Source organism: Urocampus carinirostris, chromosome 7 (assembly GCF_059441175.1).
Source record: "Urocampus carinirostris isolate Australia breed hairy pipefish chromosome 7, RoL_Ucar_1.0, whole genome shotgun sequence".
Classification (NCBI taxonomy): domain Eukaryota; kingdom Metazoa; phylum Chordata; class Actinopteri; order Syngnathiformes; family Syngnathidae; genus Urocampus; species Urocampus carinirostris.
Window position 1 is genome coordinate 24904833 of NC_142355.1, and position 18025 is coordinate 24922857.

General features: G+C 39.2%; 1 protein-coding gene across 5 annotated transcripts in view; it reads right to left on the minus strand.

The window, feature by feature from the left end:
- The window catches only part of iqsec3b (IQ motif and Sec7 domain ArfGEF 3b), a 95465-nt gene that overhangs the window by 73394 nt on the left and 4046 nt on the right, over positions 1-18025 (minus strand). For all 5 annotated transcript variants that reach the window (XM_088340296.1, XM_088340295.1, XM_088340299.1 and 2 more), the window contains exon 2: positions 8483-8557. In XM_088340296.1, the coding sequence (XP_088196422.1) occupies positions 8483-8557 (75 nt within the window). The remainder of the gene's footprint in view (positions 1-8482; positions 8558-18025) is intronic.

The following is an 18025-nucleotide window of genomic DNA, read 5'->3' on the forward strand; positions in this document are numbered from 1 at the left end:
AATCCCAAGAAAATGTAATCAATGAACCAGGCCGTTTGAAATAGGACACACAGTTTATTAACACAGTGAATCAATTATAGAAAAAAAGGGGTGGGGAAGGCGCCGGAGATTTTGGGAGTTTTCTACCGCTAAAAATCTGGAAGTTACTAGCACAAAAAGAAAGTTTCCGCTATAATGCTAGTCAATTTGGGGAGTTAAATCTATAGCCGTCACCTACTTGCGTTGCGGAGAGATTTGGTCTCGTGCTCTGGATGATCGCAACGTAGGGCCTATGTGCTAAACTCAAGGCCGCAGTGCAGGCTCGCATGGTTGCTTTGTGCGGCCTTTGTGCGAAACGAACCAGCCAGGTAGAAGAAAAGAGGAAGGCTATTGCTCAGCCAATTCTTTTTATATGGACCAGTGACGCTCGACCAGATAAGGCCTTTATGGGCGTGGTCTTAGATATCTGATACTCTCATTATCGGGTGACAGTGTTTGAAATTGTTAAACTTGTTAGAAAGCCAAAGAAGTGAGAAATTTGCATGATATTCTGTACTTAGGAATGGCCCTCTAATCGACATAATTACGTACAGTGAGAACATTATTTATCAATACATTGCCTTGGATGGTTTAATTACATTCAAAACTTCATGGTATCAGATTTCATTATGGTATATGGTGAACTGGTACGTCCGGGCACTGTACAATAGAGGACACAGTCGTTTCATCCATTCCAAAGGGAGTTATTTGAAACAAAGAAGGTGGAAGTCATTTTTGTGCTGGGCTTATTTGCTCTACACGTTCATCGTTGGAACGCACCCATCTCAGATGGTATCATGATAAAGACGGAAAGTGTACAATTTTTCACCTGATTTAAGACAGCAGAATGTAATAAGAAGCCCCCCCTCCCCCTGTAAGCTTCTTAAATTGCAAGCTGATTAGATGAGATTGAACGTGGATACAGTGTAAGCTTCAGAACGTATTTGATGGCATAAGCAATGTCTCATTGAAATCTCTGCCAAATGTGCAATCTGTATCAAGTCGGAAGGAGATAGGAATTCTGATCTGACTTCCAATCGGATGCTTTCCTACGCTATTGGTTTTCAATGGGACATTGTGCATTATTTGACCGGTAGATGTCGCTGTACTGTGGAGTGCAACTTAAAACGAGTCGATATACAAACTAACAGACTCAAGGTGACCAAACAGTCTTTCGCAAAGTTTTTGCTTTCCAGACCCTGGAGCATTTAAAAGAATGATTATATGATAATACATTCATCCATCCATTATCTGCATCGCTTATCCTCAGTAGAGTCCCAGGGGTGCTGGAGCCCATCCCAGCTATCTCCGAGCAGAGGGCAGGAGACACCCTGAATAGGTTGCCAGCCAGTCGCAGGGCACACAAAGACAGACAACTCACTCGCTCATTCACACCTAGGGACAAATTGGACCGGCCAATTAACCTGACATGCATGTTTTTGGAATGTGGGAGGAAACCGGAGTGCCCGGAGGGAACCCACGGAAGCAGGGGGAGAACATAAAAACTCCACAAGGAGGCACTAGATAATACACACATTCCTTTTAAATGCACTTCCAGGAGTACTGTGCTTTATTTTTGAAAAAACACAGTACGATAGGCGTCAAGGCAGCTGAGTGGCTAGGGCGTCCACGGCACAGTTCTGAGGACATGGGTTTAAATCCAGCTACCAGCCTTCCTGTGCGGAGTTTGCTTTGCATGTTGTACCTGTGCTTGCATTGGTTTCCTCTGGGCACTTCGGTTTCCTCCCACATACCAAAAATATGGATTAATTGGCTGGTCCAAATTGGGAATGAGTGAGTGAATTATCTGTCCCTGTGTGCCCTGTAACTGGCCAGCGACCAGTTCAGGGTGTTCCCTGCCCACTGCCCGAAGATAGCTGGGATGGGCTCCAGCATCCTGTGACCCTAATGAGGATAATCTGTGCAGATAATGGATGGATTGATATACAGTATGGTGTGTGTGTATATATATATATATATATATATATATATACTCTTTCTTATTGTTTTCCCACAAGTGTATAACTTGCTCATTTCAAGTTGTTCTTATATTTCCGTATTTTTACTTTAGCCAATTAATAAATGTATTACATAAAAGGAGCACAAAACTGTACTAATAATGTGCATTAAAAAAATGTTTTTAATTCGGATTATTATTTTAGAGTTATATTTTTAAACTTGCTCGTAAAAATAGTACTAAAATATCTTCAAAATTAGTGTAAATAAATAAATATAAATACATAATCATATAAATAATAATATAAATATAAATAAATAATTGAAGTACATTTTCCTTGACCTCATGTAGGTTTTAGATCAGGTGATGGTGTAATGAAAGTCTGAGGTTTGCAATAGTCTGTGAGCACTTTGAGACTTCCTGTGATTAAGGGCTATATAAATAAACATGACTTGACTCAATAAATGTTAATATATATTTTTTTTTAATTCTCATTTTAGAGATCATTTTTTTCAAAATAATCCTCGGTATAAATTAGTATTTTTCTACTTTAATTTTTAAATTAGTTTTTTTTCTAATTAAGGGAGAAATAAATTCTAAAATCTTATTTTAATACAAAAATAAGTTAAAATAATGGCAAAATAATAGGTGTTTTAGTTTGGGAAAAAGAACCTTCAAATATATAATAATGAAATACTGGAAAAGCAAAAAAAAAAAAAAAAAAGAATGAGCATCAATTAACCATATATATTGTCTATGCACTACATGGTACATATTTTCTGACAGTCTTTTCTCATTTTTCTCTTTCAAGTTTGTATTACGTGTTCCGTGTGCCTTGGAGTGCCATGCCTAACCTCATTGCATACACTTTTATGTTCTTATCACTGATAATAAAAAACAATTCAATTGAATTATATATTATTCTTATTAACATCATTTTTTTTGTTTTTTGTTTTAATTTGTTTTGAGTAAAAAAAGATCCAAGGAAAGGCATTAGTTTGCTGGAAAATTGGCTGAAAAGAATTACACTAAGGGCATATAAATGAAAAAACATTGTCCTCTGGCAGCCAATCATAAAAATATAAATATTGATGATCATTTACAGGATATGTCACAAGAAATGCGTTCACCCTGGCTTCTATTCTGATTGTATTTCCTCTATTTGATGTTTTTACTGCCACCTGTAAATCCAATTTAGTATTTGAAGATAATGGGGAAAAAAGAAAAGGGCCCACGCATAAAAAAAAGGCGTCCTATTCCGTGGTGACTACACAGCAGGGACAGACGTTGCTGGAGGCAGTCGAATATCGATGATATCGGCGCTCGTTTAGAAGGCCTGTCCGCTCAATAACCTCAAGGCCCTGATGGCTATTTGTTACAAAGCGTTAAACGAGGCTACATTTGTAACCGCAATTCGCACGCACACATTTGGTAAATGTGCGGTCAGTGTCATAATAAACCTTCACGTAATGGCCATGTTGGAGACTTACAATGGCTTTGATGGTCGTTAGTTACAAACAAACCAGGACACAATAAGCCAGGAGATCATTTCTTGTGATAGCGTGACTAATGGCAGTGTATCTAGAATTGAGTCGGCAGATATGGAAGCCCAAGTGTGCCAAAAACGAAAAAAATAAAACCTTTTGAAGAATAAACAACAACAGTTTGCTAACAGACAATTATATAACTGTGTAATATGGCTGCTACTTTCAAGTTTGGAACAAAGTCTGTTTTTATATAAAAATGTCTTTCACCACAATATTCTTTTTATTTTCAAAATGTTTTTTTACAGAAGAATAACTCTAGCTTGCATTGACAGGACAGACATGACTGATGTTCAGGGGAGAAAAAAATCAATTGTAAGGCTAAAGCAACCTACAAAATTTCATTTAGAACATATTAAAAAAGGCCGTTTTTATATTATTTTGTTATTCTTGGGTTTTCATAAAATAACATTGAGGGTCAATAATATAAAGGGAAAAAAACACACCATCAAAAGACATGTGTCTTGTGGTTTAAAGCCTTTTATGATAAACTAAAAACGAAAAAATTTATTCTGTAATCGCACTTTTATGACAGTCAATGGGGAGCAGAACCCCCCGGATATGCAAAAATCCACGAAGTATATAAAGTCCAGTCAGCTGGTCCCTGCTTGCAGCAGTATGGGATAGGGGATAAAGGATCACAGCCAAAAAAGGCCCGTCCACTTATTGGTGGAAAAAGAGACACTAGGCTGACAAAAAATGCCCTCTGCCTCTCCTACTTGCAGCAATATGTAATCTGGGATAATGGATTACAGAATATCTTTTAACCCATGAAGCACAAAGGCTGCAAAGTAAAAAGCACTAAGTGGTGGCGGATTACCTTTCAGGTGAGCCACAATGGCAGGCTTCAGCGGCCCTAATAAAAAAAAAAACTCACTGTGCTGGCCTCTGCTCTCACCAATGGTCGACCAGGGATAATGGATAAATCACGGCCAGTCAAGAGTCACCAGGTCGACAAAAATGTGCTCTGCCTGCCCCCAATCGCAGCAATATGCAATTGTGAATAATGGATTGCAGATTTTTTTTTTAATTCATGAAGCACTAAAGCTGTCAGGTAAAAAGCGCTAAGTAGCGAGGTATTACCGTATTTTCCGCACTATAAGGCGCACATAAAATCCGATTTTTTTTAAAAAAGCTGACTATGCGCCTTATAATCCGGTGCGCCTTATATATGGATCAATATTGAATTACAAGGTCTCGCAACTTACGGTAAGCAGCCACCGACTCCATTTTTCGCGTAGAAGAAGAAGTGCGCTGTGCATACTGGGAAATATTAAACAACGATTCTCTTTTATTTGTGCGTTTGTATAAAGACCCTGAAATTACTCCTATTAAGAGACACGCTTACAACGCAGAGTTTAAACTCAAGGCGATCAGTCACGCAGTAGAACACGGGAATAGAGCAGCAGCAAGAAAGTTCAACATTAATGAATCGATGGCCAAGTACTAAACAAAGTTTCCGTGGCAATAAAGCAAGCTGTCCACAGTTAGAGGACACACTTGAACAGTGGGTTGTTGAACAAAGAGCAGCAAGTAGAAGTGTCAATAACTATTCAAAGGAAGGCAACAGCGCTGGCACGGGAACTTAACATTAAAGAATTCAAAGGTGGTCCTACTTGTGTTTACGTTTTACATTTTACAGTTAGTATGTTATTCAAAGCAAATATTCTCACGTCAGATTTTTTATGATGTTTTTGTTATGCTACTGTTGGAATATTGACAAGTGTGACTGCATACATAGTCATGATTTATAATTTCTTCATTCATTTGTTCATAAATAATTAACTTCATGATTTATTCATTTATTTGGTTCTGATTATTCTGATTATCCATTATCTCAGCCGTGTCTTGATTTGTACCCCGAAAATAGGCTCGTTATATCACTTTGTGTTAAAACTGGTTTGGACAAAAATCCACTTCAGTTTGCTTAGGGTGGAGTGGGAATTTTCAAATGCCTCTCTACTTCAGGTTTGGTTTTTGCCATGGCCTCCCCTCCCAGTATAAAAGTGATAGTTAGCCCTTTGACTGTGCACTCGTGAATCATAAAAACTATAGTCCTGTAGCTCATTTGCTCCAAGAAAAATCTGTAATAATAAATCTATACAGAACCTGCTCATCTCAGCTTTAGCTACCACTTGTCTTACACATTATTCAGATTACTTTTACTTCATAAACTAAGGAGAACAAATTCTCATTGAAGCACCACACAACGATTTCACATACTCATTATGAAATGGCTTAAAGCTCTAAAAGGTTAATTCGGTTAGTTTTATCTCGTTTTATTCCGACAAAGGAGCAGAAGACAAGAAAAAATATAGAAGTTTCATCTACCCTGCAGGCTAGCTTAGCTCCTGCACTTATCTGAGTAACGCAGAGGTGAGTCAGAGTCAACGCGGAATTGTGCCCCACTATGTCCGCGACGTAAATTGTTTGGCCGGCGGTCATAACCGATTGTGGCTTCCAAACAGGCCAGAGAGGTGACTGTAGCGAAAAATATACACAGACTTCTTGCTACTTCGCGCTTCGGTTATCGCTGGTTCGCTGCTTCGCGGACTTTGAATTGAATTGTCTTTACTGTCATTGATATCAACAGATTGTGCATTGTGTTCTGAGCAGACAGCAGGCAGCAAATGCTGTTACGGGGGCAGGTTAGGGAAGTTGTATGCCATTCAAACAAATCAGTTTGTTCACCCAAAACAAACTGGGAAGGATGACAACAGCTTGTAGCATAAGCGACTCGTTACATTAAAAATAAATTCATCAATTAAATCAGACAATGAGGAAAGTCAGAGGGGCTCAAAGAAGTGATCACCAGGGGGTGGTCCGTGGATTGTTATCGGGTCCAGGCAATGACATAGACAGCATCGGGAGAGGCAATAGCGAGCCTGCCAGTCCAGCCTACTGCTACGGCAAGGCTTACAACTCTCATAAGCCTGTATCTCACCAACGCCAGATCCATTACGCATATAACGGATGACCTGGAGCTACATCTCGTGGGGAACGGCTACATTCCGGACTGTTGTGTGCAGCTAGCCAGCCGCTCTTTAAATCGCTTTCTTACTCTTAAGGGAAAATTTCGCTGTACTTTTCGTATAACGGGTAACGGCAATTCTGCGTTCTGTGTTTTGGATTTGCAAATTTATAGTAGTTATTTTGTTGCATTGGTATACTCTCACTCGATAGGCATGTGATTGGGGGCATTTATGAAGATGCAACGCTGCTTTTGCTGATTTTCACTTTTGGCGAGGGATTCTAGTCCCCATTACCAGCAATAACCGAGGGATTACTGTAAAAAGAACTGAGCCTTTTCTGAATGTTATTTGATTTTGTATCAGCGCTGCCACTGTCATTATTTATGTATTCTGGCTCAGGCTCGCTCGGGCACTCAAAAGACTTACGCAGAGCAGACTACGGCTGCATTATTTAATTCACATTAGTCGTGAAATGTAAAAAGAAGGGATTTAATTCGATGTTTCAGGGACTGCAAGCGAGTGCAATCACCGTTTCAGATAAGGTGATCGCTTCTTTCATGTCTTCAATTAGTTGTGCATCTGTTTTGATATTCTAGGCTTGCTCGCGGTTTCAAGAATGAGCAATAGCTTTCAGAAGGTTTCAAGTTTGCGGGGGGAAAAAAACCCCCACTGTTTTTGTGTGTGTGTCGCCAACTAACGGCCTGGCATGCGATTGCAGCTTTTTCTATTGTTTAGATTTCTCGTTTTACAATTTAAGAGGTTTCTCTTCACCTGAAATAGGAAAATCTACAAGATAGCTTTCAGTCATCCATACTTAGTATTAGATTCCCACTGATTGTTTTTGCATGTGTCAACACCCATAACTGTTACATTAACAGCCTTCTCATTACACTGATACTGTGCCTTGCAAAAGTATTGCCCCCCCCTTCAAGAACTTCCTGACATATTGACATATTTCAGCCTCTCAAACCTATAAATAAAAAATTGAAATCAACAACATGTGAGACGCAATTGTGAAAAAAAAGACAAATTCATCCAACATTTATGATTGCGCTAACCAGTTTTGGTAAAAACGTTGTTATGAATAATGCAGTTGCATAACAGTGTTCTTTTTTTTTCAATAACAGGCTAATCTAATTAATTATTTTTTTTCCAACGTTTTTGTGTGTATTTTTGTAAGTTTTATGAGTTTACGTACGTTTTGGTTTGTCTTCACTTACGTTTTTTTGTGTATTTAGTATGTTATTGTGTGTATTTATGTAATTTTTTTGTGTTTTGGTGTGTTGTCACGTACGTTTTTTTGTGTATTTACGTACATTATTTTGTGTACCTACGTACATTTTGTGTGTTTGTGTAAGTTTTTGTGTGTGTTTTTAACGTACGTTTTTGTGTGTATTTATGTATGTTTTTCTGTGTATTTACATACATTTGTGTGTGTAAATGTGTAAATGTTGCAAAATATTCTTGTATCCCATTGCTGCTCAGAACTTTTCTACTAGTATATCCTGGACCTGCCAGGTGTGTTCTTTGGTCTTTATTTTGCTAGTGTCTCTTTTTCACAGACCTTTGAGACGATCACAGAACATGTGCATTTAAATTGAGACTTAATGACACACATTTGCACTCTGTTTGTCGTTATTGGTCATTTCGGTCAACATCGGATCATTCAGAAGACATCATGAAACTTCTAGAGTCAATTGGCTGAGCTGAGAAAACGAGGGGGGGCGATATTTCAGCAGCATGTACTTCTAAGTTATATCGTTGTGAATAAAATATAAAATGTTAAAATGATTTGGTTCAACTCTACAATTGTGTCTCACATGTTGATTCTTAGAAAATATTTTCAGTTTTTTAGGTTTGAGTTTGAAGCCAGAAATGTGGAAAAATGACAAAATGTGTTTGTTCGGGGGGGCAGTAATTTTGCCAGGCATTGTATGTACAAATGTAGATAAATCATTCTCAACAGCTCACGTACAATTGGTTCATCTTACCTGGACGTGCCACTCGCATCAGTTTCCGGATGCTCGGGGGCAGGGCAACAGAACTGATGCAGCACAGTCTCGTTTCTGCAAAAGAAAAAAAAAGAAAAGAGAGGAAACAAGAAATTGATTTATTTGTCTGTTTGTTTTCCAAGCATTCCGCCAACCGGCTCACACCAAATGTTCCAGACAAAAAAAAAAAAGACTTTCATTAAACTCCTCGGGATTATTTGGCACTGATCCCTTGGTAAATACCCCATGTGGGTCAATTCCGGGCTGAGACTGCTTACAGTGCGTTGATAGCGCATCCAGATGTTGATACCCGGGATGTATCACTCATAGCCGCGATTTAGCGAGGTTCCTGAATCGGCGTGACAGATGGTCACTTGCAGCTATTTCCCTTCCCATAAGAGTTACAACACTTTCATTCATACTGGAGCTGTGATACTTGAGTTTGGCCGCAGGCAAACACATAAATACCTTTTGAAGGATTGCCTCACCTTTATCGTGCGCTGCTACGTTCGCAAGCATTAAGTGTACGGAAATGGGAGGCAAACTTATCTGTACCTCTACTCAAGTGCAGGCACTTAGGTACAACAATGCTTTTGCGAAAGAAGAAACGCAGGTACAGAAAAGGGAAAATTGCATTTCCATGAAGGACGGATTGTTTACGATCGTTCTTCATTCATACAAGCAAATAACTTTCGGGTCAAATTTGACCCAAATTGGATTTATGACATTTGACTCAACACCTCAGGTTAAAAAATTACTTACTTTTCATCCATTCATTCATTATCTGCACCTCTTATCCTTAGTAGGGTCGCGGAGTTGCTGGAGCCCATTTTAGCTATCTTCAGGTAAGGGGCAGGGGATACCCTGAACTGGTTGCCAGCCAGTTATAGGGCACACAGAGTCAGACAACCATTCACTCGCTCATTCACACCTGGGGACAATTTGGACCGGCCAATTAACCTGACATGCATGTTTTTGGAATGTGGGAGGAAACCGGAGCGCCTGAAGGAAACCGATGCAGACACGTGGAGAACATGCAAACTCCACACGGGGAGGCTGCGGTAGCTGGATTTGAACCCTGAACCACTGCACCATGGGGCTGCGCGCCATGACACCCTGGACTTACTTTTACTTGGGTCAATTTGAAACTAAACAAAAATATGAGATTTTTGGTGTCGTATATATTTTGATTTAAAGAAAAATACAACTTTGGATCAAACAAATCCCCAAAATTGGGTTATTTCATTTAAAGCCAAACTCACAGTAAGTCGTTGGTGGCTTGAGAAGTGGTTTTATATCTGAAACCGTCCTCTTACTTGTTGTTGCGGAGAGATTTGGTCTTGTGCTCCGGTTGGTTACAACATGTGGTCTATATGCTGAACTTATTGCCGCAGGGCAGGCCCTCACGGCAGCACCACGCAGCTGTCATGTGAGTCAATGGAAAAGAGGGCAAACTAACGATCAGTTCCTCTTTTAATATGGACCAGGGAGACTTGACCAGATCATGCCTCTATGGGCGTGGTCTTAGATATCTGATCATGCCACTATGGGCGTGATCTTACATATCTGATACTGACAGTATCGGGTCATTGAAGTTGCTAAACTTGTTAGAAAGCCAAAGAAGGAAGAAATTTGCGTAAGGTTCTGTCCTTGAGAATGCCCCTCCAATCGACATAATATCGTACGGTTAGAACCTTATCTTACTAATACATAGCCTTGGATGTACTCATTACGTTCAAAACTTCATGTTATCAGATTTCATTATGGTACATGGTGAATTGGTACGTTAGGTAACTGTCCAAAAGGGGACACAGTTGTTCTGAGTAACTTTGAAGTAAATTGTGTGCTGGGCTCATTTGCTCTACAATAAATAAAGTTCACCAAACTCAGTTTTGCTCCAACTCTATTTTTAAACACGGACATTTCTATGAGTGTGTGACTGTGTGTCTGTATGTGTGTGTTGTTGTAAGGCAGACTTGGGAGCAGACGCCATGAAAATGTTAAAGAATGACGTGTCGGGTCATACAGCATTGGCACACACAACTGAGACTGAGCCTTTTGGTACTGTGTGACTTACGGTCATGGAACTTACATTAGTAATACTTGAACTACAAACACTGCAAGCAGTAGTTTGACAAGCACTAAGTTTTTGGTAAGTTTTGAAATATTTTATAAAGCTATATGTATTTAATGTGTCCCGACTAGAGTACAGACATCCTCTTAAATACTTTTGATTGATTGCTTCACCTTAAGGATGCCGAGCGTCTGCCAGCATTAGGAGTACGGTTTTTTTTCTTCCCTGCAAAACATCCATTCTAGTCTGACCGCTCTGCCGAAGCGTCTCCCGACCTGCGCTCAGCATATTGTATGTGACGCAAAGTCACAGTGACAGGCAGTCACAGTCGACGGCAGGACTCACAGTGACAGTCATAGCTATAAAAAGATTTCTTTCCTCCGCAACTTCTACATGCAGACGGACACTATGGAGACATCAAATCATTTTCTACAGTGCTTGTCATGTTCGGAGATGCTCTGTAAATTCAGAGACGGGAATTACCCTGAACTAGTTGCCGAGCAATCGCAATCATCTCAACACTCGATTCTTTAAGCTCTGACCTCAGAATTGTGTGTCCATGCTATTAACCATGATATCAATATTTATCAAATGTCACACTTTTAATCAAGTGAAATTGTTTTTCTAACATAAGTAACTGTTAATTATCTATTAAGCTTTGATTCACCTGCAAAAGTTAAAAAAAGCACAAAAATGGTTATTACAGTGGGACCTCGCTACTTCGCGGTTCGGCGTTCGCGGCTTCAGAGCTTCGCGGTCTGTAATGGTAACGTTTTTTTTTTGAAGGGGCGTCGCTACTTTGCAGATTTTCACTTTTGGCAGGAATCCCCCTCGGGCGACGACCCTAGCACGGCGCGCCGTTCTCGTTTCCCGGCGCGCTGTTTCGGTGCGGCTTCCGCTTCACCGCCCCCCCTGCCCACTGCCTGGAGATGGCTGGGATGGGCTCCAGCCCCCCCGCGACCCTAATAAGGATAAGTGGTGCAGATAATGATATGAGATGAGATTTTTTTTTTTCTTTTTGAAGGGGCGTCACTACTTCACAGATTTTCACTTTTTGCGGGTGGTTTTGGTCCCCATTAACCGCGATAACCGAGGTCCCACTCTACTTGCATGATGATTCCTAATATAACAACAAGCTGTGTTTCGCTTATCTGATTATCAGTTTCATGTGGGTTAATCGGCGCCTATTGACTGACATGAATTAGTTTGGTTGATTAAGATAACAACGGTGCACTAAACTTTTCTTGATTGGAATATCTCTTGGAGCAGCACCACAAAGAAAGACTGAGATTAAAGAAAACCCATTTGGAGATAAAACGTTTGTTTTGTGAGGTTCATAAATCCCGAGGGGGGGTCGTTGATGTCTCGTCTAATCAAGATGAGACAGCTGCAGAAGCGGAATCTTAAATGTATAGGAAATATCACTTCTTGCTCATGTCAGGCTGGGGCAGGCACATCTTTTCATAGACAGGTGCCTTTGCATGTAATCTGGAAAGGCAAATCTAGTTTGATGTTCAGGAATTTGTCAGGTACTTCAAGCAGTGTTCCAATGGACTATGTGGTCAGCCACCTCTACATCTGTCTTTGTACTTCAATTTCTACTGTCAATGTCCGCAGCTCATATCATGCCTGTCAACTTCAGCCAATTGATCCTCTCATTGATGATTGTAATTCCCCTTGTTAAGCGATAATAGACCTTACAAACACAACATGGCACTTATTCACTCACAGCCAGACAATATATGAGGAATACCGCAACCAGGGTTGAGTAGGGTTACTTTAACTTGATTACTTTCAATTACTTTTTGATTACTCCAATACCAAATATGCTAATAAAAGACAAAATAAACTAAATATGAATAAAATTATGACTCATAACACGTGGTAAGCTTTCTCTCCTGGCTTTGATCTCTTTGATCTCCGTCAAAACTAACATAAAATGGAGAGAAACAAAATGAAATTTAAATCCAAACAGCTTGCCAACATACTTTTTTGCCATTCCATGTGTTCTGTTACTCCCCAAGCCTGCACAAAATTGAGTAATTTTATTCGTATTTAGTTTCTTTTGTCTTTTATTAGCATATTTGGTATTGGAGTAATCCAAAAGTAATTGAAAGTAATCAAGTTAAAGTAACCCTACCCAACCCTGACCGCAACAATATTAGTAACCTACAAACGTCTGCTACCAGTGATCCGGACAATTCACATTGGAAATTAGCAAAACCATTTCAGTATAACAAAAAAAAATCTCCCTGTACGAAAATTGTTATATGGCGTACACAATTTGAAATAATCAAAATTGTATAAAATACAGGGAAACCAATCAATTAGGAGTTATGTCATAGGTGCCCACAATATTGTGTAAATAAAACCTTCCAAGGAACTGCTCATCTTTTCACAGCCTCTATTTTGATTAACTAACTTGAATCAAATCCGCAGAAGAAAAATAAAATTTACAAAAGCACCATATTTCAGTAATATCATGTAAAGCAGAGGTCCCAATAGTTTTCCATTGAGGGCCACATAACGTTTCCCTTTTTTGAGGGGCCATGGGTCAGTCTGTAAGTGTGAGTTTACGATGTGTTAATGTAACATAACGTTACGTTATAATGGGTCGCAAGAGAGTCAGTGATACCTGGAAGGAAAAGTGGAAAACAGTGACATCAACGATTGAGTCAAAGAACGAAACAATTAGGAAAAAGAAGTACAAATTATGTAACTGTCTGTCATTGAAGAGTAAATGGTTTAAAAATGCTATATTTTTACATTTTTACCAATAAATTAATCTTTATTAACTTCATAATTAAATAATTATCCATGTCTAGGTACATATGTTATGAATATTTAGAATTTATTTTAGTATGTGACTATTTTAAAGCAGTTTGGGGGTGGCTAATATGTATATAATATGTATGATATGCATATAGGCTTATATGTCAAGTCAAGTTTATTTGTATAGCCCTCAATCACAAGGAGTCTTGGAGGGCTGCACAGACCAGAGATTGTTGCAAACCACAGACTATTATTACACCATCCCCTGATCTAAAACCTACATGAGGGCAAGGAAAAACTCAAAAACCTCAACATGAGGAAAATTAAGAAATCTTCAAAAGGGAGCACACATGAGGCAATCCCCCTTCCAGGATGACCAGGCTGCAATGGATGTTGCCATAACAAATAATACACAGATATTGTCAACAAGAAGTATAGGTCAGTATTTACGGGTTGTGAAGTTGTTTTGATTTTGTGGGTCTTTTTGTTTTTTGAAAAAAAGGTGTACAATACTATCTCTCCTCGGGTCATCCCAGTTGAGAACAATTGATGTAAAAGCATACTTGTTATTTTCATGCATGGGGCAGAGCCTATAATCACTTGTTTAAGGTTTATCCAAACGCCACATAAAAATGCCAGGGCTGAAAATCTGACTGAGCCGAATTTCACCAGGCTACCTTCCGTGATTTCCCGTGGGAGGGGATTTAGCATCGCTCCAGAATCGGTCTACCACGGAGATGTCACGGTAATTGGAAGAGCAAATGTTGATCATTAGCGAGGGAATCATGGTACTTTGTTTCTGCTAGTTTTTTTCTCATTTATTTGCCGTCGAGCAAAGTGACAGACACTACGTCGTATCCAATTGTTTGTTCCAGGCCTTTTACCCAACGGTCGTCAGCATTCAAGGTGGCATACAAATAGAGCAGGTGAATTTTTCAGGAGTACACGCCTTCTACTGTCGGCCAGTGTTGCAGTCATGCCTGAGTGGCTCTGATTTTGTATATCACTACTACAAAAGCAGTGTGTTTGGTCATCAGTCCCTTGCCAAGACGACACCAGGACATTTTGGGCACCTTCCTGGAAACTACAGGAGGTCTCTCGGTCCCTCGGTCTGGATTATTTGTTCAGGACAGATAAACAGAATCAACAGCTCGCCTCAATTGCAACCCGATTTTCTTTTTTTTTTCCTTTTCCTGCGTGGTCCTCTCCCTGCACCTGAGCTGGTCCACTCCAAAGTCAGCCTGCAGCTCCTTCTGCAAACCTCCTCAGAGGGGCCCTCCATCAAAGAGCGTTACCGAGCGTTCATCTTCTATTCCTCGCTCCCCCTCCTGAGAATGGCTGATTACCGTTCGCTCCACGGGCTAAGTGGGCCAGATAGGGAAGGCTCAGCTGGAAGGAGAGGGAGAGAATCCTTTCTCTGAACCTCTTGCTTTCATGCAAAAATTGAAACACCGGCTACAATGCAAAACACAAAACTGAAACCCCCTTAAAATTGAACGACACAGCAGCTCACGTGTCATTTAGAGGGAGAAACATTGCTTGACACCTGCAATGAGTGCCAAAATGCTGCTTCCTTAGAAAAGCCGAGTCACATCGTCCGGTACAAACATCTTCGTAATAAATATTAATGCACAATTTCTTTCACCGAGGGGCATTCATGCGTCAAGGTGCATTGTTGCTAGGTGCTACTTACAACTGAGGTTTGTTTTTGATGGTGAACAACAGAATATAACATTGTTTAGAACAGTTTCCATCTAATATGGTGCTGCAAATGCGATTTCGGGGTCCTTAATACTAAATTCATAATTCTAGGAGGAACAGAAATAAATATTAATAATAATGGTAGCAAAAGATAAAAACGTTCCAAACTAGCACAAAATTTAGCTCATTTTAAGTATTTTGTGTCTATTTTAATATATTTTTTCTCGTTTTTGACAGTTATTATTGCATTATTCACATTGAAGTATTACTACGGAAGAATATTGCACTTACAACGTTGGGCCATTCTCCAAGCATTATCTTATAATTAATTTTGACTATTTATCCTGACATTCTTTTAATCGATTCTTTTCTTTTAAGGTCTTCAATACCTGTTTATCTTATTTCTCTTGGAGTGCCATGTCTAATCTCGTTGCAAGCAATCTTAACTATACCGTTATCATTCTTAATAAAGCTTAATATATTTGTATACTACATTTTTGAATTCAAGCAACACGATCTACCATTTTCTACCTGAGGATGAGCTTTCTTATTTATTCAGAGAACTAAGATAAATTATGTTCAAATGAGAAAATACTGTACTTAAAAAAAGCAGTTCTTGTGCCAATATGGTAAGATTTTTTTTGTACTGTTGTAGCAGGAGTTAATGGTAAGAGTGATGATAAGTGAGAGCAGCTAAAATGATTAACCTGCGGTTGTAATAATACCTTTGAACTATTTGCCCGATGGCATAGCCTTCGGAGCGTGCCAGTTGCGAGTGCTGGGTCTTGTTTGTTTTTTGGGGGTCTGCTGCACCTGCTGGTTGCTTGTCTGGCATGTAACAGTGGGAAATGTGCTAAAACCAGGTATATTTTGGTTGGTCACATAACACTGCTATTATTTTGTATATGCTATAGCTTATGAATGACCTATGTTTCATGTTGACGGTGTCTTTGTATTGTAATATCCATTACAACCCGGTCATCCTGAAAGCGGGATTATCTCATGTGAGGTTTTGAGTTTTTCCTTTCCCTCATTTGGGTTTTGGATCAGGGGATGGTGTACTTCCGGCGCCGTCACGAATGGCAGCCACTCCAGCAGCTCCCGTGTTATTTTCGATTGTTCTCGATTGTTCTCAGCTCAGGGATGCTGCTGGAAATGTGAATTTCCCTTCGGGGATGAACAAAGTATCTATCTATCTATCTATCTATCTATCTATCTATCTATCTATCTATCTATCTATCTATCTATCTATCTACTAATACTCAGTAGTCTGTAATAGTCTGTGCAGCCCTTCGAGTCTTCTTGTGATTAAGGGCTATACAAATAAACGTGACCTGAATAGCAGCAGCGGTACCAGAAAAGTAGAAGTGAACTATTTTGAAGTTAAAGAACACTGAAAAAAAAATCTTGCCACATGGGTAAAAAAAGGTGTTCATTATAAGTGCAACTTTTCTGATTTCAACATATTTTAACTTATTATTCTTGATAAATATGAAACTATACAGAAAGTGGAGGTCATTCCAAGCATTTTCTGGCAAAAACATATAGTGTGAGGCTCTAGTAGTCTCAAGACTCAATTTAGTGTTTGAAGTATCTCCCTCAAGAAGCAATATTAAATTGTTCAAATTCACCATTTTGAGAACGCTGTCAAGAGAAGATTACATCACAAATGTTAAGACTTTAGCCAATGACCTATCATGGCTCTGCTTTAAAGAGGAAGCGAACAGTGATTGGATACTTGAGACTCAAAGTTTGTAATGTTCTCTTTACTCAACTGCGATCTCGAAAACATATTTTTAGGAAATTCCTGAGTTCCACTTGTATATTATTAGAGAAACAGGATAACAGGTATCCATCTTTCTATCTATCTATCTATCTATCTATCTATCTATCTATCTATCTATCTATCTATGTATCTATCTATCTATCTATCTATCTATCTATCTATCTATCTGTTATGATTTGATGGCAGTGATGATGAATCCATATGGGGGAGGGGGAGGTGCTATAAACAAGGACAGTATTTATTAACAAAATCAGGATCAACGCACCAAGCAAACAAGTGGGAACAAAAGAACTAACAAAATGCCAAAACAAAAAAACAAAACCTTGAACAGGAAAATGCAAGTAGCACAGTACCAAAGAAAATAGAAATAAACAAACATGGATTGGCGATAAAATGATTCAAGGATTATGACAGGAGATCTCAAAATGACCCGAAAGAGTTTGCTGAAGTAAAATGTCCTTTTAAAGATTTCAGGATGATTGGGCACAAGTGTGTGATGATTGGACACACCTGTGCCCAGTTTAAAACACCAGTTGGGCCCCTCGGCTGGTGGGAGGTATCTATCTATCTATCTATCTATCTATCTATCTATCTATCTATCTATCAACCCACTGTATACCAGTGTGTTTTTTTCTTCCGTTCCAGTCCAGATATCACTCAAAAAACATTCACTCATAGCAAAGCAAAGTAAAGTCTACCTGGAGGCTAGTACATGAAGCCAGCAAAAGCACTATTCAGCGGATTTTTTGCAAGTTATAAACCTTCACTGATTTCAGGTTGCTGAGCATCATAATCTCCTGTGTTTGGAGCGCTCAGCAGAGCTCCACAACCAAAACCACAAAAAATAAAAGCTGGGTTATTTTTTTAATAATTCAATACAGCATATAATTAATCGTAAATCATCCTACCCTAGGGCAGCGGTGTCCAAACTACAGCCTGGGGGGCTGTTCGCGGCCAGCCGACCATTTTTCAGCAACCAGCCGCATATGCTGGAACAACTTGCTCATAAAAAATGTGTATTATACACTTGAAATATCTATAACACCCAACAGTACAAATTAACTATTTACAGATCAGACATTTTTCTTCACAGAATTACCAACTAATTCTATTGAAGGTTTTCTGGGATTGGATCGCTTGCTACATTAAAATAAGAACAGAAACGGGCCTTGTTTCTACACTATGCTTGACATGTCAGTTTTTAACACGG